This window comes from Erythrolamprus reginae, chromosome 4 (assembly GCF_031021105.1).
Source record: "Erythrolamprus reginae isolate rEryReg1 chromosome 4, rEryReg1.hap1, whole genome shotgun sequence".
NCBI lineage: Eukaryota > Metazoa > Chordata > Lepidosauria > Squamata > Dipsadidae > Erythrolamprus > Erythrolamprus reginae.
Genome location: NC_091953.1, coordinates 35,084,505 through 35,112,420, shown reverse-complemented (window position 1 = coordinate 35,112,420; position 27,916 = coordinate 35,084,505). Strand labels below are relative to the sequence as shown.

The 27,916-nt window shown below is 38.9% G+C and overlaps 2 protein-coding genes across 2 annotated transcripts; one reads left to right on the top strand and one right to left on the bottom strand.

Moving 5' to 3' along the window:
- Positions 1-5,558: 5,558 nt before the first annotated feature.
- Positions 5,559-12,364, top strand: TAF13 (TATA-box binding protein associated factor 13). The gene is made up of 4 exons (XM_070749955.1): positions 5,559-5,717; positions 8,240-8,318; positions 9,409-9,506; positions 10,785-12,364. Exons 1-4 carry the CDS (start codon positions 5,691-5,693, stop codon positions 10,953-10,955), a joined length of 375 nt encoding a protein of 124 aa, XP_070606056.1. The 5' UTR covers positions 5,559-5,690; the 3' UTR covers positions 10,956-12,364.
- A 1,722-nt stretch (positions 12,365-14,086) lies between these two features.
- Positions 14,087-27,064, bottom strand: NEPRO (nucleolus and neural progenitor protein). Its single transcript, XM_070749953.1, has 10 exons — positions 26,786-27,064; positions 23,906-24,010; positions 23,344-23,498; positions 22,619-22,695; positions 19,734-19,865; positions 19,402-19,479; positions 18,598-18,968; positions 17,052-17,119; positions 15,704-15,957; positions 14,087-14,492 (listed from the first exon to the last, which is right to left on the bottom strand). Exons 1-10 carry the CDS (start codon positions 26,793-26,795, stop codon positions 14,117-14,119), a joined length of 1,626 nt encoding a protein of 541 aa, XP_070606054.1. The 5' UTR covers positions 26,796-27,064; the 3' UTR covers positions 14,087-14,116.
- Between the last annotated feature and the right edge of the window lie 852 nt (positions 27,065-27,916).

The following is a 27,916-nucleotide window of genomic DNA, read 5'->3' as shown; positions in this document are numbered from 1 at the left end:
TATCTTGTTTCAAACTTCATACTAGATGCTGTATAAATATAAATTATTTTGGAACAATAAATGCTATATAAATTCAATATTATTATATACTTACATACTGTAAATACATAGCATTTTACCCTCCAAAAGAGGATGAAAACTTGGGTGTGTCTTATATACCGAATGTAGCCCTACCCAGCAACGCCCATTCTTTGGTCTCTGCCTGCCAGCAATATACAGTGGAACCCCGACATAAGAGCTGCTCTACTTAAGAGCAACTCGAGATAAGAGCTGGGAGGGGAGAGATATTTTTGTTCTACTTACAAGCCCAAATTCGAGATACAAGCGCCAAGGAGCTGTCTCCTGAAGCCAAACGCTAACTTCCGCGTTCGGCTTCAGGAGACAGCTGCGAAGCGGCGCGCGTGTTTTAAAAGGTTGCAGCCGGCCTGGGGGGCTCGGGGGGTGCTTGCAGCTTTCTTTCTTGCTCTTTTTCTTTCTCTCTTTTACCTTCCCTTCCTCTATTTCTTCTTTTCTTTCTCCTTCCCACCTTCTTCCCTCCCTCCCTCCCTTCACTCATTCCTCTCTTACTCTCCCCTTTCATAAGTTTCCTTGCTTCCTTCCTCTGTTCCTGTCCCTTCCCTCTTTCCTTCCTTCCTTCCCACCCTCCGTCCATTCATTCACCCACTCCTCTCTTGATCGCTTAAAGCCGGTCCCTGGTGCAAAAAGGGTTGGGGACCTCTGTCCTACAGGATTGGGTGGCAGAGAAGTTGAACATATGTAAATTTAAAAGTTTAAGAAAGTTTACAAGTTAAGTGAAAGAAACTTCATTATTCATTTATATGTACATGTACATTTCTTCATTAAAAACATGTCTTTCTGCATAATTTAGACTAACTTTGTGAGTTTTTTGAGGGCTGGAACCAATTTAAATTATTTACATTAATTCCTATGGGGAAAAGTCGTTCGAGATAAGAGCTGCTCGACTTAAGAGCCCAGGTCCGGAACGAATTAAACTCGTATCTCGAGGTACCACTGTACTTCCTTGCAGCAAACAGCAGCATGGTCTTATTAGCACAAGCCACATCTGCCTCCCGACACTCAACTGATTGATTGAAGTTGCCCGCTAGCCCATGTACTAAAATGAAAGGGAATCTAAAGCTGGAGGCAAAATGTAGCAGAGAGAGGAGGCAAAGGCTGAAACTGGCTGTTTGTTTTTGCTGCAAGGAGGCAAGTCAATAATTATAAATGCCTATAGAATGTTCAAATTATTAGACTTATTTTTAAAGGCTATTTTATTATTGTTCTAGACAACAAAATGAAGAAGCTTTTTAAAATAAATGCTTGATCTGAAGGGGCCCAGTGCTATTATATCTTCTTTTAAATAGCAGAGAATACTTTCAGAAAGCTACATCAATTTTAAAGATCTGAAAAAGTATAATCTGTACCCTGTTTTAGTATTAAGTATTTGTATTAAATATTAGTATTAAGATAAGGCAACTGTGTTAAACCCTGACTTAGTCATGTTTGGATTAGATCTATTTAAATAATTGGGAGGAGTTAGTGTGATTACATTTAAGAAAACTTTCTGGGATTAATATAATTCCATAATGTATATTTCTCCAATTCTTTGCTATTTCTGTGGGTCAGGCACACATGCACAGAAATACACAGCAGTGTATATCATCTGTGCTGTTTGCTGTTTGGCAAATTGCTGGAAGGCAGATGGCTTATGCAGTTGTAAGCACCGTTCTCTGTAAGCTGTGTGCGTGAGCGCGTGAGCGCTCCAAAATACCCCCGCGCGCACCCTTTTCCTCGGTCGCGCGCTCCCCATCCCCCTGCCAGCCCACGGGGGGGGCGGGGAGGCGCGGGCAGTAGAAGGGAGCCGCGGCCGCCCCTGCCTCTCCATGGTGCCTCCGGCCCCCTCGCGCTCCTGGCCTCTCGGCCCTGCCCCCCGCCCGGCTGGCCTCTCTTTCTCCTCCACTGCAAGAGAGGCGGGGCAGGCGTTCTCTGGAGGCTGGCGCGCGTGCGGGCCGGCGCGCCCTCTTCCCATCTCCCTGCCTGCGCGCCCGCCTGGAACATTCAAAGTAAGAGCGAAGGGTTTTCTTATTTTGAATGTTCTGGGTGGGTGGGCTGGCAGGGAGATTTGGGGAGCGAGCGCCGGCTGTCACTCACTCGCCCGCCCCCCCGCCCCCCCCCTGCTTGCTTGCCCACCCGCTCCGCCTCTCTTTCTCCTCCGCTGCAAGAGAGGTGGGGCAGGCATTCTCCGGAGGCTGGCAGGCGCGTGGGCCAGCGCGCACTCTTCCCATCTCCCTGCCAGCCTGCCCAGAACATTCAAAGTAAGAGCGAAGGGTTTTCTTATTTTGAATGTTCCGGGCGGGTGGGCTGGCAGGGAGATTTGGGGAGCGCGCGCTGGCCCACTCGCCCGACATTGTAAATCACTTTTGCCAGCCTCCGGAGAACGAGAGTGAGAGCGACAGAGCAAGATAGAGAGAAAGTGAGAAAGAGAGTGAAAGAGCAAGAGGGAGAGAGAAAGAGATAGCAAGAGAGAGAGAACGAGAGAGAAAGAAAACAAGAGAGGGAAAGTGAGAAAAAGAGAGAGCAAGAGGGGGAGAGATAGAGAAAGAGAAAGAAGGAAATAAAGAAAGAGATGAGAGGAAGGAAGAGAGTGTGAGAGAGGAAGGAAGAAAGAGAAAGAAAGAGATGAGAGAGGAAGGAAGGAAGAGAGTGAGAGGAAGAAAGCAAGATAGAGAAAGAGAGAAAGAAAGATGAGAAAGGAAGGAAGAGAGTGTGAGAGGAAGAAAGAGAGAGAGAGAGAAGAGTGGAAGGAAGAGAGAGAAATGATAGAAAAAAGGGGAGAAAAAAGAGAAATGAGAAAATGATTGAGGCAGAGAATGACAGGAAAGAGATAGAAACAGAGAGAGAAGTGACTCTTGATTTAAAGCATATGGTAAAAGCACTTAAATAATAGCAGAGAAAAAAAACCCAGCCATCACCTGTTTTTATTAATAGTTTTGCTGGTTGTTTTAGTTTTAATAGTAATGGATTTTGGTTTTTTAAATTATTAATTTCTTTTAATAAAAAAGAAAAGATTATTTATTTATTTATTTATTTATTTATTTATTTATTTATTTATTTATTTATTTATTTATACCTCTATGCCGCCCAGTCCCAAAGGGACTGTCGCTCAGACACTATACTTTTCCGCCCACACCGAAAAAATATTAGAGGGAACATTGGTTCTAAGTACTTTACCCTGCTTAAAACTGTTCTGTCTGGGTTCCCCCAGACCTCAACACCAACTTGAAAAAACAGCCAGACCCGCTGGTAAAAGCAAAAGTACTTTATAGCTTGAAAAATAAACACAGAGAAAAACCTGTTCTTCCCAACAGGCAGGCTAGGAGACTTTACAGCAGAGTCCTGATGTCCAGACAATACAGCAAACTTCTTGCTGGCACACCCACCACTGTAGAGCATAAGACCCCCACCTTTCCCCCCCAAGGTTTCAGTATTCAAAGTCGCAAACCAGAATTCCAAGATGCCAAAGATCACAGCCAGGTCCCAGGACTCCCAAAGATAATACTCCACAAGCCAGGAAGGGTGGGTCTGCCTTTTAGCCTTTCCAGAGAACACCACACCCAAACCCAGCTGTTGCCTCTTTAGTGCTGAAAGTACCTAGCCAATTGGTCCCTTCTTTGTGTTGCTCTCCTCTGTCGCAGATCGATTATTGCTTGTGCATTTTCCTCTAAGGAATCCAGGCTGCTTGCTGGGGAGAGCTCCCTCTCGGGGGCCTCTGGCTGTTCCCCCTCTTCCTCAGCCTGGGATTCCTCCTCCTCGTCTGCCTGCACCTCCTGTTCCTCATCCTCCCCCTATGAGCAGGAAACCGACAGAAGATCAGCCGTTCCCTGAGGGGCCTCGGACGGAATCACAACAAAAACTATACTTTAAGCTCTAATAATGTTAAATCCATGGAGTTACAACAATGACCCTTCGTGGTACAGTGGTTAGAGTGCAGTATTGCAAGCTACTTCTGCCGATCACCAGCTGCCAGCAGTTTGGTAGATCGAATCTCAGTAGGCTCAAGGTTGACTCAGCCTTCCATCCTTCCAATGTCGATAAAATGGGGACCTAGATTGTTGGGAGTAATATGCTTATTCTCTGTAAACCGCTTAGAGAGGGCTGTGAAGCGGTAAATAAGTCTAAATGCTATTGCTATAAATGCTAATGCCTGAAAACGCGCCATAGAAGCAGACAGGTAGGCCTAAAAGGATGCCTCTGATTGGCCAAGATGCGAGCGGTCAGCCAGGGGAGAATACAGCCCCTCAATTGGTCTGCCTGTCTGACCGCTCCTATATAAGCAGCTGTCAGGTGGTACATGTTGCTATTACTGTTTGGAGTTGCCTATTAGCATTAAATGGTTGTGTTTCTTCACTACTTGCCTCGCCTCAGTTTCTGCCACTTGGGTTCTTCAGAATAATTAACTTTCAATGGCAGATGGATTGTTGGTGGTCATTTCCTAATTGCTGTCATTTTATTTTCCAATCCTTTTTTCTCTATCAAGAAGCCTACTCTTTGTTTCTTGAAATTAAGATCAAATGCAATAGTTAAATGGTTTAATAATAGCAGGATTTTTCATAAAGAAGTCCAGTTTGTGGACTCAAAATGAGCAATACAGAAGCAATTCATATTTACATTTATAGAGAGGTAATGTGCATTATCCTGCATACGTTCAAACATGTATTCATCACAATGAATTCCAGGGTATACAGCATCTTAATGTATGCTCAGATATGTTAATATCATGAATTCAAAATAGTTGGACTATCAGAAGAGAAGTATTCTCCAGATACGTCAATATTTGAAAATAAAACCATAAAGGGTATTCTGATAAAGGGTAAATAATAAGCTTTGATGCGAGTCTATAGTTTTTATTTTATTTTTTAAGCTTCTGCTACTTTGCCAAAGATTGAAAATGGCAAATAAAGTACTGTAGCTGTATTTAAATAACACATTACGACGAATTTCTTCTGATTTATGTAGGATTATTACAGGAATTGTTTTGATGTGTACAATATTCCATTATTAAGCCAAACATAATGTTGCATTTATGAAACCAACACACTGGACGGGAGTATCCTAGGTAGAGAAATCAAAACAGCAAACCCCGACTTAATTTGTCGATTATTGTGTTACTTTCTCTTTGTACCTAAACACTAGGCAGGGGCGGGCAAAGTTGGCGCTTCTGTGACTTGTGAACTTCAACTCCCAGAATTCCTGAGCCAATCATGCTAGCTCAGGAATTCTGGGAGTTGAAGTCCACATGTCATAGAAGAGCCAACTTTGCCTACCCCTTCACACTAGAGCTATAAATCGGGGCTGGAAAGATTCAGATTTTCACAAGATAGCAGTCCCGAGTGTGCATTTTCTGTATTTCTTCGCTGCTCTAAGGCGTTCGTGCAGATACTTCCCGACAGATGTAGAAAACCGCTGGAGAATACCTTCCAGTGCCGGCCATTCTTAAAGTTGCGCATGCGTAACTCTTGTCCAATGAAGCCGAGTGGAAAAGAAATCGAAGCCCTGCTATAGAATCATTTGCTCAAAGGAGCATGCGCAGTCGAACGTTTTCCTTCCGTATTGAACTGGAGGGGGAGAGTTGATAGTCACAAACGGTCTTAGATTGTTATATCTGGGAGGAGGTAATTCCTGATTCTAACATGGCCGACGAGGAAGAAGACCCACCTGTAAGTGAAGCCGAAACATAAGAGGTTGCGGAGCACAAAAGATGTGAATCGGGATTAAAAACCAAATGAGAAAGTGGCGCCTCCCGCCTTCTCAAAATTCCCCGGGGATGCTGGAGACAGCTGCGCCCATCGACTGTAGAGAACTGAAGTTTTAATCTAGGGTTTATTGGGTATTAGATTACAGCCTGTTCGTTGATAGCAGCGCATCATTTTGAATAACTAGCAGGGAAAACCTGTAATAAGATAGAATAGAATGAGACAGGATAGGATAGAATAGAAGAATAGAATTCTTTATTGGCCAAGTGTGATTGGACACACAAGGAATTTGTCCTTGGTGCATATGCTCTCAGTGTACATAAAATAAAAGGTACATTTGTCAAGAAGCATGAGGTACAACACTTAATGATTATAGGGGTCAAATAAGCAATGAGGAAACAATATTAATAAAAATCTTAAGGATACAAGCAACAAGTTACAGTCATACAGTCATACAGTCATAAGTGTGAGGAAATGGGTGATTGGAATGATGAGAAAAAATTAGTAGAAATAGAAGTGCAGACTTAGTAAATAGTTTGACAGTGTTGAGGGAATTAATGGAAGGCAGGTTGGCAGCAATGTTTTTTTCTGAAGTTCTGATTACTCAAGTCTGTGTCGGTCCTGTTGGGTTGCAGAACCAAACCAGACAGTTATAGAGGTACAGATGACAGACTCAATAATTCCTCTGTAGAACTGTGTCAGCATCTCCTTGGGCAGTTTGAACTTCCTGAGTTGGTGCAGAAAGAATATTCTTCATCAGGAAGCTTAAATAAATAAATCCAGATGAATTGTTTTTATTCGCTGTGGATTTCAGAGTGTACGATTCTAATCTGGATTCATTTTATGCAAACAAAATTCAGAATAAAATTCCCTGTATATTAGAAGATTTACAGGTAGATAAATTTGAATTTGGTTTTACATTTTCTGATGTAATTCCCAGTAATCTCATAAATCATAGAATCATATTGAAGGGAACTCTGAGATCTTCTACTCAAGGCAGGAACCCTGTAGCATTCCAGTTAAATGGTTGTTAAGGAAGTTTATTGTGGAATTAATGTATACTAGATGTGGACCAGCAATGTACTCCTTACACATTCTAAAATTCTGCTTTCTATTATTTTTGTACTTTGTATTAACATCTGCTTAGCATTTCCTTCATTACTGATCATGGGCTATGCTGGCTATAATTGTTGGAAGTTATAATCCAGAACATCTGAGAAAAAAATCACATTTCATAGTGGCATGATGCTTTACAAACTAATTTCAAACATACAGTTTCCCTCATTCAAGATGCATCTGCAATAAGATTTGCTCCATGGGACCGCCCTTTGGTTTAATAAAGCTGTTAAGTGTTTGATGATGAACCTATTTATTATTTTCATGGATTCATGTCATATAAAAGAGGCTGTAGACTTAAACGTTGATTCAAATTAGTTGGTGAAGAGTAAAAACACTATAAGTAAAGTTTGTTATAAAATTTGCAAAAAAATGTTTCTAGAATTGTTTTTTTTAATTATCTTTTCTCTTTCTCCATCATTCAAAATGTGAGATATTTTGAAAATCTATGAGAAACTCACAAAATTTAAGGAAATAGAATGGAACGCAATCCCTCCATAGTTAGCATATTTAATAGCTGTTAGAAACTACTAATTTTTCTACTACTAATTGGTTTTAGAGCAGCTCAAACAGATCAGTACCTATAGATGCTGAAATATATATATGTATTCAAAATGGAACAATTGATTAGGAATACATATTGGCAATTACATTGCTGCTTTTGTTATTGCCATTTTGTTAAATCATATGCATCTTTTTTGGAGTTGCACAGCAAGATACAGTTTAAGGATATGTACAACACAAGTACCAACATGTGCTAAGAATCACCTTTTCTCCTTTCATTCTAAATTGCTGCACAGTCCTCTGCTAAGAGTTATGAGCATGTAGAGTTGTTCCTATCCATTTTCTCATAGTATTCTATTTTTGCTCAAAGTTCTTTTCCTTATACTTTTCTCTGAATTGAGTTGCTCCAGTCTGGTTGTCATTTAGATTTCCCTTCTAGGTTTTTAATATAATTTTTAATGTACTGTGGAGTGGACAGAACTGTATAGTATTCATATATTTTTAATAAAGGCGTTATTGTACTGTTGATAAGTTTGTTAAAATCTTCAAATGATATGTAGCATGGAATACACCTTTTATAGTTGCCATACTTGATGTTTTTATGAACTTTGCCTGTATCATCTCAAGGTTCTAGCTGAGATCTTATCAATGTGATTTTTTAAATGTCTGTAAGCATAATTTCATCTTTGTTTACAGTAAACATTTTCATATTGTATTGTTTATTCCTCCAACTTCAAGAGACTTTTTTAGAACTCTTTGCTATCTTTCTGCTTTTAACCATCCTAATTTTAGCCTCCTTTGTTTCTTAGTTTAATCTTGGGGTATGCTTCTTTTTTTCACCTAAATTTTGGATTTATTATCTATAGTTTGAAGAAGATACTGAAGACACTGGAGGAGGATCAGATGGTGGACAGGGAAAAAGGAAGCGGTTGTTCTCCAAAGAATGTAAGTTGAGCCTAAAAGTAAGAGTAAAGTAGATTATTCGCATACTAAAGATGCCAAAGAACTGCCATCTATTGTTAGTTTTAATGACTTAATTTTTTTAATAAGGCAGTTTTCTATGTTTTCATAGGTAGTAAGGAAACTTAACCCTTTTATAGTCTCCACTTTTGAAGAATCTCTTTGTTTATGCGGTATACATTTTGAATGCCAGTATTATTGTGAATTATTGAATGATTTTTGTCTACCATCGGTATCCTATGAATCTGCATTACTAAGTAAAAAGAAATTGAGATAGTTAAGATATCTTAACATCATTTCCTTCCAAGGTTAGTAAAATGAGAACCCAGATTCTTGGGGAAATATGCTGATTCTGTAAACCTCTTAGTGAGGTCTGTAAGCCCTGTGGAGCGGTATATAAGTCTAAGTGCTATTGCTATTTACATTTGCTCATTTGTCATTTGATACAATTTGTAGCACAGAAAGTGAAATATCCATTAAAAAATATTTCACATTTTATGAGTCATGTAAGATATCTTTCATTGCCAGTTGGTCTTGCAGTGAGTTAGTGATGGACAACTGGGCATCAACTACTAATAAAATATTTAATTTTTACTACAGAGTGCAATATATTTGTATTCTGGGCTTTTGTGTTTGCTAATACTTCCATGACAATTATAAGGGCAGTTTGCTTTTCCGCCCAGTGTTTTAACAGTAAGGCAAAAATCCTCTAAGTAGTTTCATAGTAAAATATCATTTCTCTGAAAACTGAAGTGTTGTACTAAAGCTTATATAAGATTGGAGTTTAGAACTTGCTGGGTACTTTATTCATTTGGGTTATAAAAGTGGCAGGGGCTTTTTCCAGAATATTCCTCCTTCAACATTATTCTAATAAAATAATCTTTTAAACAGTGATCTGAAAGTTACAGTAAGACAGTCTCTTTGTTTTCTCTCACAAAATTTATTTTCAAAATACAATTAAAATTTGGTTGAAAGGAGAATTTAGAAGATTCTGAATAATTATGTTGATCATACGTTTTCCATGTTGCTGCATTTGGTGCCCTCCTGCAGATGATTTTTGCTTTCTTAATTCCAGTGAGGTGTATGATGTATGGATTTGGAGATGATCAGAATCCTTACACAGAGTCTGTGGATATTCTTGAAGACCTAGTCATAGAATTCATCACAGAAATGGTAGGCTCTTCTAATATGTTACTACTTATTAGACATTTGATACAACAGATGTTATATTTTGGCTTTTGTTTCCTTGCAGTTCTGTTTTATGCAAAACCGAAAGAGTTCAGAGACAAGTATAAAAGCTGTTATGACCCAACCGACTAAACTTCCAATAACTACAGTGGTACCTCATCTTACGAACGCCTCTTCTAACAAACTTTTCAAGATACGAACCCGGTGTTTAAGATTTTTTTTGCCTCTTCTTCCGAACTATTTTCACCTTAGGAACCCAAGCAGCTGCTGCTGGGATGAAGGGGTTTCTTTCCCCCCCCTTTTTTTGAAGAAAGAAAAGGGAGGGGCAGCTTGGAGGAGTAAAGATTTTGCATGCTTGCAAAAGCACTGAAACAGTGTTTTTTTAAGAAAGAAAAGGGAGGGGCAGCTTGGAGGAGTAAAGATTTTGCATGCTTGCAAAAGCACTGAAACGGTGTCTTTTTAAGAAAGAAAAGGGAGGGGCAGCTTGGAGGAGTAAAGATTTTGCATGCTTGCAAAGGCACTGAAACTGTGTCTTTTGAAAAAAGAAAAGGGAGAGGCGCCCCCCTTGCCTTTCACCTTCCCACTCACCCTTTAGCCTAGCCTTGCTTCTTCCACCCGCCCCCTTTAGCTGCTCCTCCCTGCCCTCTGCTCGCCTCCCTTCTAAAGTTTGGGATTTTCCTGAAGGATTTGCATGCATTATTTGCTTTTACATTGATTCCTATGGGAAACATTGTTTCATCTTACGAACTTTTCACCTTACGAACCTCCTCCTGGAACCAATTAAGTTTGTATGATGAGGTACCACTGTATTTGTTTTACAATTTTTCATATACCCTTTATTCTTTTATAAGTAACTCAAAGCAGCAAACATATCTAATACCACTTCCACCCCGTTTTTCCTAAAACAATCCTATGAGGTGGGTTGGGTTGAGTGACTGGCCTAAAGTACCCCAGCTGGATTTAATGCCTAAGGCAGAACTAAAACTCAGTATCCTGTTTTCTGTACTAGTGCCTTAATCAGTGCACGAAAGTAGTTCTCAGATTATTAATGAACCAAATTAGCATAGTGATTAAAATGTATTGGACTAGAAGCAGAAATATCCAAGTTTTAGTCTCCCCTCAGTCACAAAGTCAGTGGATAATCAGCTTCTAGTTTCTTTTTCATAAGTATGTTGTCTAAATACTGAGCACAACTCAGTAGCATCACAGAAAATGCCTTTAATTATATTTAATTGAAATGGATCTTTTCTTTTTGTCCAATAGACCCACAAAGCAATGTCGATTGGACGACAAGGTCGAGTACAAGTTGAAGATATTGTCTTCTTGATTCGTAAAGACCCACGAAAATTTGCTCGTGTGAAGGACTTGTTAACAATGAACGAAGAACTAAAACGGGCTCGAAAAGCATTTGATGAAGCAAACTATGGCTCTTGAGGCCTTTTTTGAGCTCATCTCATTTTGTGATTCACCCTTTGATTCATCTCATTTTTTGAGTCTTCCTTTCTATAAAAGGAAGCTCTGTGAAAAATAATTCAGAACACTGCTGTGCATTGAAATAGATTTGTGGATTGTTTTAAGAGAGTCTTTGTATTGTATTGCTTCTCTTTAAAACAAAACTCCAAACTATTCATTTTTGGACATTATTCCTTATTATATCTTGGATTTTTTAAGACTGCAATCATTTGAGTGTCATAATTCTAGGCTTACATTCTTATTTAGCTCACAATTTTTTCAAAGTATTACTAAAAAACTTTAAGGGCCACATTGCTTTTATCTTTTACCTCTGTCCCATTAAACTCTTAGTTTAAAAAAACCATGCTCATAAATCTCAATACTTTTAAATCAGTGTGTGTATGTGTGTGTGAAACTGGCAGCCCACAGGCTGGATGCATCATATGCAGGACACATCCACCCTGGCTCTACAAAGGCAAAAAACATAGATGCATCACATGATGTGATTGAGTTTGACACCCGTACTTTAAACGGATTTTTCTTTTCTCCCTGCATCTTTCACAAGGGTCCAAATATTAGCAAGTGAGAACAGTTTAGTTTGATTGAGCTAATCTATCAAGGGGAAATGGAACAAATAGAACTAAATCATCAGCTCAGAAATAATTATTTAATTCACCTAAGGCGTTAACCATAATTTCTAAATGAGACTCCTCCTACGATGATAATCTGCAGAAATATTTTGGATACTGTGTTTTTATATCAGTCACTTTGCATTAAAATGAAACAATATAAATGTATGCTTTATGTCAGTGATAGTTGCTGGACCATTAAGGCCAAGTCATCTATATGGATAGCAACTTAATGTAAGAAAATGCAAGAAATTGGGACTTTTGGTGAAGACAGATGGCAGGTTAAACATCTCTGGAAGAGTAGTGCAACAACAATGGTGGCCAGACAGTAAATTCCAGCAGTCTTTCCAGAAAATGTTTGTGTGCACCCAGTTGCATTCTGGACAGCTGCTCCTTGTAAGTAGATTTCAGGATTTGTTGATAAGCTTATGAGTTGAGCAGCTGTGAGTTAGCTAAGTCCATAGCTATAATACAGTTCATATGGACAAAAGGTTTGCTGATGTTTTAAATGTTTTTGAATATAATTTACAGCTAAAGAGATTTTGTGAGTGATAGGAAGAGAATTCCACTTCTGGTGTCAACTACTTTTCTGGATTAAAATGAAAAGAATCAAAGATTTTAAACTTTTGGCAAAAAGCTTAAGAGAGAGTGGCTATAAGAAAGTATAAACAGATTAAAAGATTTTAAATCTTTAATAAAAGATTTTTCAATGAAAGTTTTTTTTTTTTTTTAAATGGAATTAAAATAGACCAATGAATCAGACCTTTGTGGAATTCTTTTTTCCCTACCCAAAAGTAAATTTTATAAAATGAGGCAGACTATGATACTGAGTTTAACTATGGAGTGTCATCTAAGATTAAATAATTAATGGTCTAGGAAGATACATACAATGGGGAAAGGGTGGTCTTGCTTTTTTCCTTGCAATTAAAACTCTCACTTTGGATTGCAATGGCACCCACTATAATATAAGCAAAAGTAGCAGAGGGAAGTAGAGACAATATTCTAGAGCAACTTAGAGAGGAATTTCATCAAATTTATTAGAAAATGTTTTGAGGAATTAAGCAGTAAATTAGCTGAATCGCCTGATACTAAAGTGATAAAAAATGTATTCATGCTCTTTGTTACCAATTGAGGTTACATTCTGCATGTATGTAAGAGAAAAACAAGATAGATGGGAAAAATAAAAAAATTACAGGTATTTATTAAATTTATAAGGCATTTCAATAATCCAAGTAACTTTAGGCAAACAAAAATAAAACAAATAGAAGAAAGTAATAAACAAACCCTGTTTCATTCTTCTATGTGCTATCATAGAAAGGATAAACATGTCATACATAACTTTAAAAAATCCAGGCGTTTCCCCTTTAAAAAAAAGTTTTCCCCCTTTCTGAGATAAAACATTAACTTAGGACACCTCTAAGTTATACTTTCACAACTACCCATCAAAGGTATCACTTTAAAGAATACTAGATATAATTCATAGACATATTCTTACTGATATTTAAAAAAGGATTGTTCCTGCAACCACCTAATACTGCAAAGTGATCTTTTGATTCCAGGTATTTGTTATAAACTCCGAAGGCACTCCATTTTAGCTCTTCATTGCGTTTCCTTTCCACTGTCCTCACTGTCCATTCAGCTCAAAGAATTAGGTTGAGGAACAATTGAGGAAATTGTTACTCAACCATTCTTAGCAGCATTTGTTCGGCAGTGCTCCAACTTAAGTGTCATGATCTGTAGCAACACTCCTACAGATACAAGAGTAAAATGCTACTATAAAAATAATTGAGGGATGATTCAAATCTGTCCACCAACAATGACAACTTGTTTTTCAACAGCCTCAAGGAAACCTCAAAACATAGAAGACTGACGGCAGAAAAAGATCTCATGGTCCATCTAGTCTGCCCTTATACTATTTCCTGTATTTTAGCTTACAATGGATATATGTTTATCCCAGGCATGTTTAAATTCAATTACTGTGGATTTACCAACCACGTCTGCTGGAAGTTTGTTCCAAGGATCTACTCTTTCAGTGAAATAATATTTTGTCACGTTGCTTTTGATCTTTCCCCCAACTAACCTCAGATTGTGTCCCCTTGTTCTTGTGTTCACTTTCCTATTAAAAACACTTCCCTCCTGAACCTTATTTAATCCTTTAACATATTTAAATGTTTCGATCATGTCCCCCCTTTTCCTTCTGTCCTCCAGACTATACAGATTGAGTTAATTAAGTCTTTCCTGATACGTTTTATGCTTAAGACCTTCCACCAATCTTGTAGCCCGTCTTTGGACCCATTCAATTTTGTCAATATCTTTTTGTAGGTGAGGTCTCCAGAACTGAACACAGTATTCCCAATGTGGTCTCACCAGCGCTCTATATAAGGGGATCACAATCTCCCTCTTCCTGCTTGTTATACCTTAAAAACCTAAGGACAGTTACTTGCATTCGCTATAGTGGAACACAAAGAACATTTGAACCGAACATCATTTTGGATTATTTAATAGAAAATAGACTTAGAGACCTATAACTTTAAAAATATCGTCAATGTCATCTTTCTGTTCAGCGGCTTCTTTCTGTATATGGGTAGGATGACTCTCCAACACTGCAGGGCCAGAAATGCTATCATGGATACTTTCCTTAAAAATCTTTGTATCACTTGAGTCCAAAGTCTGAAGTAGAAAGCACTGATTGAGAGAAGGAGATACAGTTCCCTTGAAGAGAGGACTCCCTTTAGGTTCAGAGGTAGTCTGTGAAACACAACTTTGCTTCCGTGACTGTCTATTTCGCTGATGACTTCCTCTAAGAAGCTGCACAGGTCTGTCTCTGCAACTTTTGAGTGTAAGGAATTTACAGATAGTGGCTTTAACACATCTAAGTTTCCGCTGTAATCTGTAAAAGAAAAAAGATCAGTAATCAAAGCAGCAAAGAGCAATTGTAACAGTCTATAAAACCAAGAGAGTCATTTCTTTTGCATAATCCAGTTTTTTCATGTCAAAAGTTCTAGTGAGCTTGGAAGAGCTTAATTGACTAAACAAAATCTGAAATGGGTTACAGAGGTAAGTTTAACATTATGGATGCAGAGGCATGCTCCAACACCATTCATGCGGTTTAATTTTATTAATATGCACAATGAGAAAAGTTTCATCATTTCCGTATTGCAATTATGTAAATCAAATAATAATAATAATAATAATAATTTATTGGATTTGTATGCCGCCCCTCTCCGTAGACTCGGGGCGGCTAACAACAATAATAAAAACAGCATGTGACAATCCAATAATAAAACAACTAAAAACCCTTATTATAAAACCAAACATACACACAAACATACCATGTATAACTTGTAATGGCCTAGGGGGAAGGAATATCTCAACTCCCCCATGCCTGGCGGTATAAATGAGTCTTGAGTAGTTTACGAAAGACAGGGAGGGTGGGGGCAATTCTAATCTCCGGGGGGAGTTTGTTCCAGAGGGCCGGGGCCGCCACAGAGAAGGCTCTTCCCCTGGGGCCTGCCAAACGACATTGTTTAGTCGACGGGACCCAGAGAAGGCCAACTCTGTGGGACCTTATCGGTCGTTGGGATTTGTGCGGTAGCAGGTGGTTCCGGAGGTAAATACTTTTAGCATCCATTTGGGGACCGGAGAAATTATAGTTCTCTAGATACAAGTTTCAAACTTTCTAGGCCTCTTAATTATAATATAGGAAGAGGCATGAACCCAAAAACACAATACGGATAAGACCCCCATAGAGCTCAGGAGCTCCCCCCCCCCCCCCCCAAAAAAAAGGCAGAAGCAATCTCTGCCAGTTTTCCCACTAACTTTGCTTGTAGGAAGATAGAAGATTGCAAAATGACAATAAGTGACCACAGGACACTACAGTCCTTGTAATTAAGAACCCGTTGCCATCCGTCCGAATCCCAACCATGTGCCCATGGGGATGCTGCAATAGCCACAACATTGAGGACTGGTCCCAAGTCCCTTTTATTGAGTACCACTGTAACTTTGAACAGGTGCTGAACAAGTGGTGGCTAAGGAATGACCACCTATATTTCAGGATTACACTGAAGATATGGAAAGAACAAGGACTAACAATCTACACACCTGCAACCTTGAGCTTCCACATGCTGTAGCCTTTTGCTTTTTAAAAGCTTCATTCCTAAGAAGAAAGCCCCTGATCTAAATTTATTGTTTTTACACCAGGTAACTGCTGTTTTCAGTCTTTGAGACAGTTCTTCAAAGGAGTGCACTTCTTTAAACGTGGACACAAAAGAGTGAAGATGATGAGATGTCGGGGCTTTAGAAGATGTAGATGTGATTTTCTTTGACTCAGGAAGTGTATTACTTAATTTAGAATTCTGAAATATAATAGTGAAAAATTAATACTGGAAAACAATTAAAAAGCTAATACTGTACTTAGAATAAGCTTTAACACACAGCATCTTTGGCTAAAAAGTTCATAGAAGTTGAAAAATTAAATAGTTTTTAAATTAAATCAAACAGTTTTAAACACTTTAAAAGGTTTAGAGTTAATACAAGGCAAATGTTAACCATGAACAAATATCCCTTTGAAATCTTCAAAATTTGCTTTTTGAATGACCTCCTGAAATGCATATCAAAGTAGTTTCCAGAACTGTGAAATGTTGCCTCTTCTTCATATTCTTAAAAAATCACTATTTCTCGTGACCAAGAAAATTCCACAGAACATCTGATTAACTTATGAAATTGTCTAGGACCAAATTAAATACTGTAATTGATTAGTGCTGCTTATTTTAATTAGTAGATTCCCTCAAAGGTTTCACATATTCTAAAGACACCAAACAAGAATGAGACAGGAATTAAAACTAAGCTTTCCATTTGAAAGTGTGTTTCTGACCATCAAACCATCAACTATTCCCAAATATTCTTGAGATCTTATAAATCCACATTCAACAGAATAAACGTCTATTACACAAAATTAACAATTAAATCACTAACCCTATTTACAAAGGAGAGGGGTAGATGAATATGTTTATTCATATACTGTATATAATTACAAAGCATAGAGTGCTTATGATAATTAAAGAAAAAAATACAGACTGCTAGCTGGATGTTTATGAGCCAGGTATTCTTTCTATAGGGTTGTTATGCATAAAACAGGAGACAGGAGCATTAGTTATGTAATTGCCTTCAGCTAATCCAAAATAAATGTGAAATAAAATTGTTTGATTCTTGGAGACAGCCTGGACAAGTCGCCACAGTTTTCTTGGCAAGGTTTTCAAAAGTCATTTGCCATTGTCTCCTTCCCAGGGCTGAGAGAAAATGATTAGCCCGAGGTCTCCCAGCTGGCTTTGTGCCTAAGGCAAGACTACAACTCATGGTCTTCCAGAACTAATCTAATGTCTTAACTACTACATCCAACTGACTATCAAATATAAATAAATACAAGCCTACAAGAATAGAATGGACAAACCTTCTGTAATACAGGATTAGGATATTTGCATAATGTCTTCAGATCAAACTCCAACTTCTCTGTAAGTCCTAAAAGAAAAGGCACAGGGATTTAAACTAAAAACAGGTACATAATCTTGAACAATAGGTTTGAATCAGTAAATCTGCTATAATGTCAGCTTGGCCACCCTGATCTTTCAGGATCAGCATGCTCTAGATTTCTTTCATCAACCAATATCTATTGGGATCCCCAAAACATACTTTTTCTGTACCAGCACCCGCCCTCTAGAATGAGCTTTCCCTCACAATATCTGCTGTTTCTAACAAAAGCAAAATTGGCTTTTCACCCAGGCCTTTGGAGAGGGGCAGTAAGACCCCCCCCCTCGCTTCATTCTGTTCTGCCTGACCGGGCTCAGGCAATAATTAACGGTCCAGGAAAGAAGGTCAGACACACACGTGCATTGCTAATCAGCAAACTTGTATTAAACAGAAAAGGCTAAAGAAAACTGTCCTTATTTTCAGGAGTAAAACACAGTTCGAGGCGAAAATTCAGCTGGATACAAAGTTCATGAAAAAGCAAACAAATACAAAAATTACATAGCAGAAACGTTCCAAGAGTTCTCTGAATTCTCGAAGCACGAGAGCAGCAGCTAGTCCCAGAGTTTTCAAATGCCACTTGCCTGACACTGCTGAGTTGAAATCCAAAGGCACAGAGCAGAAGCTTCAAAGCAGGAACAAAAACGCCACACAAACCACACAGATAAACATCCACAGTTTGCCTCTGCCTCTGTTCTCTTTTACAACTGTAGCCCTCATTATGGGAACCACACCCAGCCCTCATTCTGTAGACCACACCCAAACACAGGTGATACCATAATCACTGGTGATAATCCCTTAATTGAGCCCTCCTTTGCATTGCTCTACGGCTACGCATATTGATTATATGTTCTGCATCCGAATCCAAAGAAGAGAGGCTATCGGACGGACTGCCTAATAAATCTCCTGGGCTGTCTGCCAGTTCCTGTGGGCTGTCTGCCAACTCCTCTGAACCATCTGCCTCATCCTCTGGGCTGTCTGCCACGTTTTCCTGGCTGTCAGCCAGGCTTTCACAAACACTTTGTGAAGCATCTCTCACATATGTGGGGGCAACAGCTGGCCCAGGCCCAAACACAACACATTCTATCTTATCTGTCATGCTTGCCATATTTTAATAGTTCTATTGTAAATTTTCAGTTGTAGGCTAGGGCACGGTTGTTAGGAATTGAACATGCAAGTTTAATAAATTATTATTTTGTACATTATTGTAATCTGCACTGAATTTCCAAATAGATATTCTGATTTCCCGCCAGTGGTTAGTTAATAGTCTGTTCCAAAGAAACACCTAAGCATTTGCAATTGTCATCCTTCCCATCTTTTTTCTTCAGGCATTCTCCGCACTATTAAGAGAAAAGGTAATCAACCTTCCAACTTAATACAAGTTATAAAAGTATTAAAATGTATACAATGCTGTAATATAAGCATGAGTGTGATTGTTAGTAGTACTAAATTAAGTAGCCATTATTATTTACCTTCATTAGTTCTGTTGATGAAAACTGGTTTTCCAATATCAGAATTATTTTGGGTACCTTTCCTCTTTTTCTTCTTTTTTCTCCTGACTGCTGGAGCAACTGCTACGCTCAGATTCTGAGAGTGGGATACAGCTTTATGTACCGAAAACAATGTATTGATCCATCCAGTGCCAGTTTTCCTTTCTATAAATGCTTTAGGCATTTTCTTCTTAATCTCTAAATAACTGGTTTTCATACAATCGTTTATTTCAGAAGGAAAGACAAATCCTTTAATATATGGCCTTTGGTGCATTTTTGCTACTTCTTGAAGCAATTCAAAAAGATCCTTATATAACATACTAAGCTTTTTTAATACTGCTTCATAAAGAATCCTAGAATAATAAAGGAAAAACACAAAAGAGAGATGTAACACTTGAAATCTATTACACATGCAGTGCCCACAACCAGATCTACATTAATGGCATCTGCCATATTTAAATTTCTTCCATTCAAAACCAATTAGGGAAAAATAAATAAAAGTTCATAAGAAAGTATGTTCCTTTTTCCCATCCCAGCTGAAACAAAGTTTCGGAGCATCTGAAGATGCCATTTAATTTCCTTCATCCACCACTTTTCCTGAATCCACCATAGCAATAAATGCAGTTGGAATTTTATAAATTGTGGTTTGGTACAATAACCATTGGTATGCCCCCCCCCCCCCTTCCACCACCACCCAATCTAATTGGCTAAGCAAAATCTTTATTATAAACATGTAAATGAATAACTAGAAATGAAACAATAAAAATATTTAAGAGGTGTACATACCATAATCGACTCAGCAACCCCAGAATCAAAGTATTGAACAATACATACTCTTCCAAACACAGATGTTTAACAATTAAACTGAGAAATAAGTAGGTTAAGGCTGAATATTTCCCCAAAAAACTAGAGATCCAAGTTAAATGTCTGTTTTACAATCCTAAAACAGTGAAGAGTAAAACAAGTTTACTTTTTTGTCATTTATATAAATCAAAGTCATTTATACTAAATTGTGATGATAGAGAACTGTAAAATCTTAAGACCAGAAAAATTATGCACCACAACCAGTAATGAACAGGATAACAGCAACTACAGAAATATTTTTTTGGGAAGGATACCTAAATGCCGTACAACAACGTTCAAGTAAACATAGTATAAGCTTGCAACTACCCAGTATCTTCACCAGAACAACTTCTATTACAGGCTGGCTGGGCACCAAGGACTCCTCAGAATTTTCAGATTTCTGTTTTCTATTTAAAACAAATAAAGAAGTAAATGGGCATATTATTATTATTTATTAGATTTGTATGCCGCCCCTCTCCGTAGACTCGGGGGGGCTCACAGCAGTGATAAAACAATATACAATAGCAAATCTAATATTAAAGTCTAAAATAACAATTTTACATTGAAAGCCTAAAAACCCCATTATATAAAAAGCATACACACAAGCATACCATACATAAAACTACATAGGCAAGGGGAGATGTCTCAGTTCCCCCTTGCCTGATGGCAGAGGTGGGTTTTAAGAAGTTTATGAAAGGCAAGAAGGGTGGGGGCAGTCCTAATCTCTGGGGGGAGCTGGTTCCAGAGGGTCAGGGCCGCCACCGAGAAGGCTCTTCCCCTGGGTCCCGCCAGACGACATTGTTTAGTCAATGGGACCCGGAGAAGGCCAACTCTGTGGGACCTAACCGGCCGCTGGGATTCGTGCGGCAGAAGGCGGTCTCACAGATATTCTGGTCCGGTGTCATATGCTTGAATGCTACTCTTTCCTGCTTTGTCACAAACTGATATCGTAATAATGTTAAAAGACAAAGACTATGCATTACAACCTGTCTGCAATTCTTTATATCAGTGGTTCTCAACCTAGGGGTCGGGACCCCTTTGGGGGTCAAACGACAAATTTCCCATGGTGTTAGGAACTAAACTTCTATTCTGGCACCTTGGAACATACTGTATTTTTTACAATCCAATCAATCAGGCGTTTACAGTGAGGGTGTCTGTCTGACCTTCCTGCCAATCACCTTAAAGCTCTGTTAGGAAAATTAGTGTTAGACTTATGGTTGGGGCTCACCGCAACATGAGTATTAAGGGGTCACGGCATTAGAAATGTTGAGAACCACTGAATCAAATGAGCTGTTCCTGGACCACACGGTAGCTGCAGACAGTAGTCACACCGTGCAAGGAGTCTTCAACTTCCCACCACAACTCAATCCCAAATTTTTGTTGCTAAGTGAGACAATTAAGTGGGTTTTGCTCCATTTTACAATCTTTCTTGCCACAGCTGGGAAGTAAATCACTGCAGTTAAGTTTAAAACATGGTTATAAAGTGTATCTGGCTTACATGCCGACTTTGGTCGTCAGAAGATTGCAAAAGGTGATCACATGATCCCGGGACACAACAACTGTCATAAATATGAACTATTTGTCAAGCACCTGAATTTTGATCACATAGCCATGGGGATGCTGCAACAGTCGTTGTGTGAAAAATGGTCATTAGTCACTTCCTTCCAGGACCATTTTAACTTCGGTCATTAAACAAAACGTTATACATTGAGAACTATCTGTATTGGGAAAATCTGCCTTAAGAAATTCCATGAGTATGGTATTTAGAAGCATAGAAGAAACAGAAGATTGATGGCAGAAAAAGACCTCACGTTCTATCTAGTCTGCCCTTATACTATTTCCTGTATTTTACCTTAGGATGGATATATGTTTATACTAGGTATGTTTAAATTCAGTTACTGTGGATTTACCAAACACATCTGCTGGAAGTTTGTTCCAAGCGGCTAGTACTCTTTCAGTAAAATAATATTTTCTCACATTGCTTCTGATCTTTCCCCCAACTAACCTCAGATTGTGCCCCCTTGTTCTTGTGTTCATTTTCCTAATAAAAACACCTCCCTCCTGAACCTTATTTAACCCTTTCCCTTCTGTCCTCCAAACAGACTATACAGATTGAGTTCATTGAGTTAATTCATAAGATTGAGTTTCATTAAATTTGTACTCTGTGAAAAAGTTTGCAAAGTTTGGACTGCTTTTCTCTTGCTTGATGGGTGGAAAGGAAGCTGAAGGAATCTAGGGATCCCAGAGAAAAGTGAAGTACAGAGTGCCTCAGGAGGTGGAAGTAGCTCAGGGCAGGCAACCTGTATATGCCACCAGGGCCTCCCCCACCCAAGGCACTCTGTGCTCTATTAAACAATTCTCATTTTCATTTAATGGTTAGATCAGGAATAGTAGTGAACAGGGTGGATTTGATTTAAATCAAGTCGATTTAAATCATGATTTAAATCATTAGTAAAAAGGCTTGATTTAAACCAAGTCAATTTAAATCATAATTTTTAAAGAGCGGCTGTCATCTCTGTCCCACAGTGTCTTCTAACCCGCTGATGACTCATTGACAGTCCCATTCACTTTAATGGGATGGCTGGTGATGCGGCAGTGACACAACAAGGTGAGGGACATGGTGGGCTGCAGATGAGTGGATGCCTGCTAACAGGCACTGCTGTGATGGATCTGAAATGACAGGTGCTCTTTAAATGTAAGGATTCATTCTTGCTGGTAGCTAGAATTTTTACTATTATTGTTTGCAAAGAAAATTAAGGTTTCCCATTTAGTGTGCATGTTGTCTCAGCTTGCAGGGCTTGGATTCATTGAATGAGTTTACCAATAATGTAAATATTGCATAATATACAGCCACATGCTATATAACTAAGCTCCATTTCATGCTGAATAAACTAAACTAATAATATATCTTAAATAGAAAACTATCTTTAGATCACAAAAGCATTTTGTTAAAACAAATATGATAAAAAATCAGATTAAAATAATTTTTTTTAAAAAAAATTAATTGATTTTTATTTTTATCCACCATGATAGTGAATGGGGTTAAGTGATGCTGCGTTGCTTAATGACCATTGTGACATGTGCCCATTACAGTTGTATTTCAAGTACAACTTCTATTAATAAAAGTATAAAAACATGGAAATGCTAACATGTTACTTACGGGAGATCCATCTGAGAAATTTTTTGAATAGACTTTTGCAGATCCATTAAAATTAAACGCTTCAAGCACTGTTCTACCTGAAATTATGAAGATAAAAAAATGTTGCTGACTGGCCTATATTAAAAAGCAAGCAAATTGATACCATTATTATTACCAACAAATATCCTTAGTTCTAGATGTTAATGAATCATTTTTTCATATCAATTATAATCAGATTCTTCATATGCACCATATCTCTAGCATATATACTTGTAAGCACTCCTACTATGTTCAAAATTGAGTTTCAATGTAGTGTATGTTGCAATAAATTAACAAACAATCTACATATCCCCAAAATTAAGCAAACTTTCTGCAGAACCAAATGCATTCTATTGGAATATTAATATAATTAATATTTCATAATTAATAATTAATTTGAAATTATTTAGATATTCAAAATAAAATATAGTTGATGCAAAATCATTAGTCAGTATTACATAATTCCCATGGCAAAAAAAGCTTCTGTTGAGCTGCGTAAGCCTTTTTAAATCTTATTTTTGGAAAAAAAATTGCTCTTCCCTGAAGAATACCTCTATTAAAGATGATATAATATGTAAATTTAGCATTTTTGATTATGGAAGGCCTTATTCCATAAAGCAGAATTGCTGGATGCCACCTATGCGTGATTATTAGAGATTAAAATGATTTAATCAAGATTTCTAAAAAGATCACAAAATTCAACCAACCTGTTTAAGACTCCCATATGCCTTTTGATGAATCATTTGATAATGGTAATTATAAATGATCGAATGCAGGAGGCTCTGTTCTGCAACCAGCATTTTGCTGTTTAACATGCTGTCAACAGCGCAACACCTCTTCAAAACAGCTGAAAGGCAGCTCACTAGAAAATATAAACACATGCATCGATAGGAAAATCTAAAAAATAATTCAATAAACCAGTAACAAAAGAAATGGCTCTCAAATTTCAGTATCAGTTCAGTTGCCACCACACCTCTCTTTGGTATAAATTTGGTACATCCCCTTAAAAAATCATGAGCACTAAAAACAATGACAATAAAATAAAACTTTGGGAAAGGTAACAGTCTACGGAGAGGGGCGGCATACAAATCTAATAAATAAATAAATAAACATTTGCTGTACCATTTACTGTTTCATTAAACCATGGTTCAAGGCAGGAAAGTCAGCAGCAAGCGTGCTTTTATCTATTATTTAAATTAAACGCAGAATGCAAAGATGTTCCGTTTTTATCCAGAGAGCCTCGTTCCGCATTGAAGCCTCTCCGTTTACCTGAAGCATGTTCAGACGGCACCGCTTCGGCCGAATTACAAGCAGGCCAAGGCACGTCCCACCGGTTCCACACCATCTCGCCGTCTCCGGGCGCCGCCATCTTGCCTGGGGGGGAATCCCGGAATAAAAGATGTCACAGGAAGAAGAATGGCTGACCGATGACGACTCCGCCCTCATAGGGCGAGGGAGAACGGAAGAGGGGATTCCTTTTAACCTCACGCCTTCTGATTCGCTATTCCGTCGGAGAGGCGGGACCTGGAAGCGCGCTTTAGTTTAAGTTACGGCAGAGGTAGGCAAAGTTGGCTCTTCTATGACTTGTGGACTTCAACTCCCAGAATTCCTGAGCCAATCATGCTAGCTCAGGAATTCTGGGAGTTGAAGTCCACATGTCATGGAAGATCCAACTTTGCCAACCCCTGAGCTACGGGAAAAGCTTCTGCTGCGTATTTTCTCTTCGTTTCACGCTCAGCCTTTTTTCCTGTTAAATTATTTCTATTCTTGATAGCTTTAAGACGCGGGGACTTCAACTCCCACAAACTATCAAGAGCGGTGAAAAATACTGCTCTGTTAATTGAACTAATGCTTTGCTACCAACTGAGATGTTTTGCATCCAGATATTTGCAACTCACAAATAGCCCGAGATTAGTATTGCTGGTCATATATTTGATTTTTCTAAAAAAGGGTACCTTTCAATTCCTTTACTCGGTACATAGCAATTACTGCAGAGTTTAATTTTACTCCCCTTCCCTGCATACTAAAGGTTTAGTGCAGCGATAAAGGAGCAATAGTTACATCATAAACAGATACAGAATAATTTTGAAAGATGGAGAAAAAAATAGGAAAAACTTTATTAACAGGTACAGGGAGAAATTGAGGCAGATGTACTTCTGTACAAATCAGATTGCAGAAAAAGAATCATCTTTCCACAATATTTTTCCATAGTGTAATGACTGCAATTCTAGGGATGATTGTGTATGATACAACATAAAATATGAGATCTCTGCAAAGTGCCAAATTGAAATTGGTTCAAAGGGCAAACAACAAGGATACTGAAATTTGGCATCGCAAAGCAATAATCAAGGTCTCACATTCAGGGGTGGGCAGCAGGCAGGACGGGGTGGAACACAGTTCCACCAGTGGAAATTTATTGGATTTCTATGCTGCCCTTCTCCAAGGACTCGGGGCGGCTCACAATATAAATGAAGCTGTGTGCCCAGCTCCAGCTGACCATCCCACCCTCCCATCCTCCTCCTCCTTGGAAAGCGGCAGGGAGACCAGCACCGGCAGGAGTTGCAGGGGGCCCATTTCCTCCCCCATCTTTTCTCAAGAGCTGATTGGTACCTGTTCGCCTAGCTACCCAGCCTGAGGCACGGCCTGAGGAAGGAGAGCACAGGAAACGCGAAGCAAATTGTCACCCCAGAAAGCGACACTGGTGAGGTTGTAAGTCAAGGACTTAACAGTTCACTTGAACGATGATGATCGTTCAAGCCACTCCCATCTCATCACATGGCCGGCAAGCCACTCCTACCCAGTCACATGACCATCAAGCCACACCCACAAAGTAAGCTACACCCAAGTGTGGCAGTAAAAATTTTGGCCCATTACTGCCCACATTCCTCCATAATGCCTCCTTTCCAGTTCTTTTGCCACTTCTGCAAATCCTAGCAGCCAAAAATTTGTTGTCAGCTCAGGGAAACAGATCTGCCCATTTAAGGCTAATAAAAACTGGGCAGAACTAACCCCTTGACTTCATCTACTCCAGCACCATCACAGAAAAGTTGCAAATTGTAAGGCGTATTTACATAACAGAAATGTTACTTTAAACTAGAGGTTGGCAACCTTATACACTCAAGAGCCACAAAGATCCTAAATTAGTTATGGCAAACCTATGGCACAGGTGCCACAGGTAGCACGCGGAGCCATATCTGCTGGCATTCGAGCCGTTGCCCTAGCTCAGATGTAGCACAAGTGCGCACGTGCCAGCTGATTTTTGCCTCACACAGAGGCTCTGGGAGGGCATTTTCTGCTTCCAGAGGCCTCCGGGGGTGGGGGAGAGCATTTTTGCCCTCCCCAGGCTCCAGGGAAGCTTCTGGAGCCTGGGGAGGATCAAAATCAGACCTACCAGGCCCACCAGAAGTTGGGAAATGGGCTGTCCCTGGCTTCCAGAGGGCCTCCGGGTGGGGGGGGGGGGACAAAGGTGGAAATTTTTGCCCTCCCCAGGCATTGAATTATGGGTATGGGCACTCACGCAGGCGCAATAGTGTGTGTCTACCCACTTTTGGCACCCAAGGGAAAAAAGGTTCGCCATCACTGTCCCAAATGGAAACCCCCATTCAATTCTGGAGCTGTCCAGAAATCCCTTTCCCCCACCATGGAGTCTCCTCCTTCTGTGGCATCCTTTTTCCTCTACCTGTCCTGGCCAAAAGCCCTATCAATTGTGGAGCCGACCAGTGACAGGGAGCCACAGTAGAGGGATGAAAGAGCCACATGCATCTCCATAGCCATGAGTTGCTGATCCCTGCTTTAAACTGAGACAGCTTACTCCAAATAGGAGATCTCTTTACAATGGCTTAGGATGAGATGTTCTACTAAGTCATTATGAATTTCACCAGGTTTCCTACCTGTCTCCTGAAGAGATATTTTTAATTAAAATTTTTATTGATTTTTTAAAAACATAAACACACACACAATATAAAACAGGTACTCTGAGAGTAGTGCCCACCACCAGACAAACATTTACACTCCATCCCCAGATCAGGGGTGTTTCTTGTATATAGCATTTTAACTCAAGAGCAAAATATCTGTTTACATATTATAAAGTGATTCCAATTTATTCCTTGTAGCTTGTTCTCGGATTCTACTCGGCATATATTGTCTTACCTTGACCCATCGTCTCATCAGTTGTGGCAAATCAGTTTCATTAACCAAATTCATCCTCCTGAAGAGATATCACATGGTCTTTGCTGAGTTTCTTTTAAAGTTCTTTTCTCTCATTTTAAAAAAATATATCTAAAGGATTTGTTATAATTATAGTTGTGATTTTGATATTGTGATATTTTTGCTTCAATAATAACTTCTTAAACCCTTAAGAAATGTCTTAGTGTACTTCATGAAACATAATAACATCACTACGGGTAGATTCCACTGATATTAGCCACCAGTTTGCATCGCATACTCAGTAGCAATAATCAGCCGGAAATACAGCTAAGAAGCTGATCAGCTGTGCTTCAAGCAAAGTAATAAAGGTAAGTATAAAGGGGGGGCAGGTGGGAGGGCATTTTTTCAAACAGCAGAAGAAAAATCTTCGCAACAGGAAAAAATTCCCATAATATTCCCCCCAAAATGATGGTGGCGCCCACGGATAAGCACTGACCGAACTGGATCTGTGGCACCATTGTGATGTCACCAGTGGGTCATTACTGGTTTGGACGATCCGGTCCAAACTGGCATGAACCCACCCCTGAATCACTATCGTGCATGTTGAACCACAGTTTCAATAAATTGCAATTGGCATAATCAAATAGGCTAATATATAAATAATGGCTTGTTTATATATTTAATATTATTAATTCCCATATCATTTTAAGTTGCAAAGAAATATGTGATGTTTGAAATTAGATTACAAGTATGTATGCAAATTAATGTAGGAAATTTCAAGTTTTGGATGAATGTAGAATTTATCAAAACTAAAATTATTTCAATAGATAAATATGTTTGTAAGATACATCCAGCTATCTATCTTCCTCTATAGAATAGAATAGAATAGAATAGAATTTTATTGGCCAAGTGTAATTGGACACACAAGGAATTTATCTTGGTACATATGCTCTCAACGTACATAAAATAAAATATACATTTGTCAAGAATCATGTGGTACGACATTTAATGATTGTCATAGGGGTCAAATATAGGAAACTGTTGCAGAGATGTAGGGTATTATAAATAAATTGACCTTGACTTTTTATTCAGTCAAAATTAATACTGTATTGCGCCAGCTATGCTGGCTGGAGA

Bases quoted from the DNA above. Each gene is read 5' to 3' on its own strand.
- TAF13 (XM_070749955.1), top strand. From the start codon at position 5,691: ATGGCCGACGAGGAAGAAGACCCACCT. The intron at 5,718-8,239 runs GTAAGTGAAGCC...TATTATCTATAG, and splicing joins ACGAGGAAGAAGACCCACCT to TTTGAAGAAGATACTGAAGA. The intron at 9,507-10,784 runs GTAGGCTCTTCT...TTTGTCCAATAG, and splicing joins TAGAATTCATCACAGAAATG to ACCCACAAAGCAATGTCGAT.
- NEPRO (XM_070749953.1), bottom strand. The intron at 18,969-19,401 runs GTATGTACACCT...TTATTATTCTAG, and splicing joins GGGTTGCTGAGTCGATTATG to GATTCTTTATGAAGCAGTAT. The intron at 17,120-18,597 runs GTAAATAATAAT...CTTTTCTTTTAG, and splicing joins CATCAACAGAACTAATGAAG to GACTTACAGAGAAGTTGGAG.